The sequence below is a fragment of the Brassica oleracea genome, unplaced genomic scaffold, assembly GCF_000695525.1.
Source record: "Brassica oleracea var. oleracea cultivar TO1000 unplaced genomic scaffold, BOL UnpScaffold00895, whole genome shotgun sequence".
NCBI lineage: Eukaryota > Viridiplantae > Streptophyta > Magnoliopsida > Brassicales > Brassicaceae > Brassica > Brassica oleracea.
The window spans coordinates 1,422-3,232 of NW_013617507.1; the positions used below are offsets into that span (position 1 = coordinate 1,422).

Consider the following 1,811-nt stretch of genomic DNA (forward strand, 5'->3'; position numbering starts at 1 on the left):
GCCTAATGAGTTTCCCTTGTGTTCATGCTACACACGTGAGATTCTATGGGATAACTCTTTGTGCCTTTTCCAATATCAATTTAGCATCACGTTTTGGACCAGGATGGCCAATCCGGTCATGCCATAAAGTTATTTGTCCATAGTCAAATCATCATTTCATATATAATCCAAACTGTAATGAATTGTTTATTGTGTCTCTAGTTAAACATACATCGTTTTAGTAGCTTTAGTTACAAAGGCTTCTTGTATAATCAAATTCAACACTTAAAAAGGTTGTTTGTGTTCTTATTGACTTTGCCAATCATTCTAACACTAGTCCCTTCTCATTCAGCTCTTCGAGGTTGAATAGATTGGAAACAATGGATGAATATCCTCTGGAGCAGCAAAGTCAATCTCATGGTATAAACTGGTGCTTGTTCAATTCATTCATTCATTCTCTGAATATAAAGTAACTTACTATTCCTTGTTTGTTAAAGAATTGATTATTGACTAGTGTATTTTTTTTTCCTGCTGCATCATTTGGGCTTCAGAACAAGAGAACGAAATAGTTACAGAAGGTAGTGCCTTTGTGGATGGTGAGCCTCCTTCTCAAGACGGTAGTGTTCCTCCTAAAGTTGATTCCCAAATGGAAGTCCTGGATGAGAAAGTCAGTAAGCAGATCATTAAGGAAGGTCATGGCTCCAAACCTTCCAAGTACTCCACATGCTTCTGTAAGTACCACCACTTAGCTCTCTGTTGATCAACTGGTTTATATTTCTTTCGTGGGGGACTCTCTTGGTCAAGAGACTTAGTTCAAAAATTTTGTTAGCTATTACTGATATGGAATTGGAACTATTGTGCTATAAGAAAATGTGGTATAGTGTTTTATAAAAGAAATTATACTTTGGATTCTCAGATTCGTCCAATCAAACCGAGCTTTTGGTAAGATCACCATTCTCTAGTGATCATATCTCGATTTCAATTTGTTCCAAAGATCTAGTGGATTCTCAATGGTTAGATACTGATCCTTGAGACTCTCAGCTAGATGATGACGAATGATCAAGATGGCTCTGTAACGATCTTTCTCATTATCATTATTGTTCTCGGTGATACATTCACCGAGACCCTTGAATTTCAGGATGATTTTAGCATCGAGCGCCCATTGAAGGTAATTATCTCCAGAGAGATTTAGGGCAGCGAAATCCAGGTTGTTGATTTTCGACATCGCAATGGGCGGTGAAAGACACATTGAAAGCGAGGCAGAAAGGGGTGTAACAGGAAGCCAACGAAACAGTGAAATCAATGCCTCACGGCCAAGATCTATGCCTCTCGGCCAAGATCTATGCCTCTCGGCCAATAAGCATGCCGCACAGCCATGAATGCAATCGGTTCAATCTTATGCATTTAGTTTGTCATGTAATTGCAATCCTAACATACATTGTTTCTCTATGATGCAATCAATACAAACAAACCTCTCGGCCAAACAAAAGAACAAGCCTCACGGCTACTTGATTTGATTCAATACCATTCCTAGAAAAGTTCTAAGTGAAATTTGCAATCAATCAATTGTGATCAAATTAGGGTATGAATGCCACACGGCCACAAGGTATGATCAAGAACTATTAACCTAGAATGCAACAAGGCCACACGGCCACAATTCAGATTCGATTTCAAAATAATCTAGACTAGGTTATTAGGGTTTCAGTTTAAACAATCTAAACAATATTAATTCATTCAGATTCAAATTTAAACAATCTTAGAAATAGTTCTGGGTGATCAAATCAATCAATTAATATTCAATTCAAACAATCAAAATCGATTTTCAAAATTAG

The 1,811-nt window shown here is 37.3% G+C and overlaps 1 protein-coding gene across 1 annotated transcript; it reads left to right on the forward strand.

Annotated features, from left to right (window-relative positions):
• The first annotated feature begins 287 nt into the window (after positions 1–287).
• Positions 288–754, forward strand: LOC106320368 (peptidyl-prolyl cis-trans isomerase FKBP42-like). The gene is made up of 2 exons (XM_013758724.1): positions 288–399; positions 531–754. The coding sequence occupies exons 1-2, from the start codon at positions 360–362 to the stop codon at positions 737–739; spliced, it is 249 nt and encodes an 82-aa protein (XP_013614178.1). The 5' UTR covers positions 288–359; the 3' UTR covers positions 740–754.
• Positions 755–1,811: the final 1,057 nt, after the last annotated feature.

Bases quoted from the DNA above. Each gene is read 5' to 3' on its own strand.
- LOC106320368 (XM_013758724.1), top strand. From the start codon at position 360: ATGGATGAATATCCTCTGGAGCAGCAAAGTCAATCTCATG. The intron at 400-530 runs GTATAAACTGGT...TTTGGGCTTCAG, and splicing joins GCAGCAAAGTCAATCTCATG to AACAAGAGAACGAAATAGTT.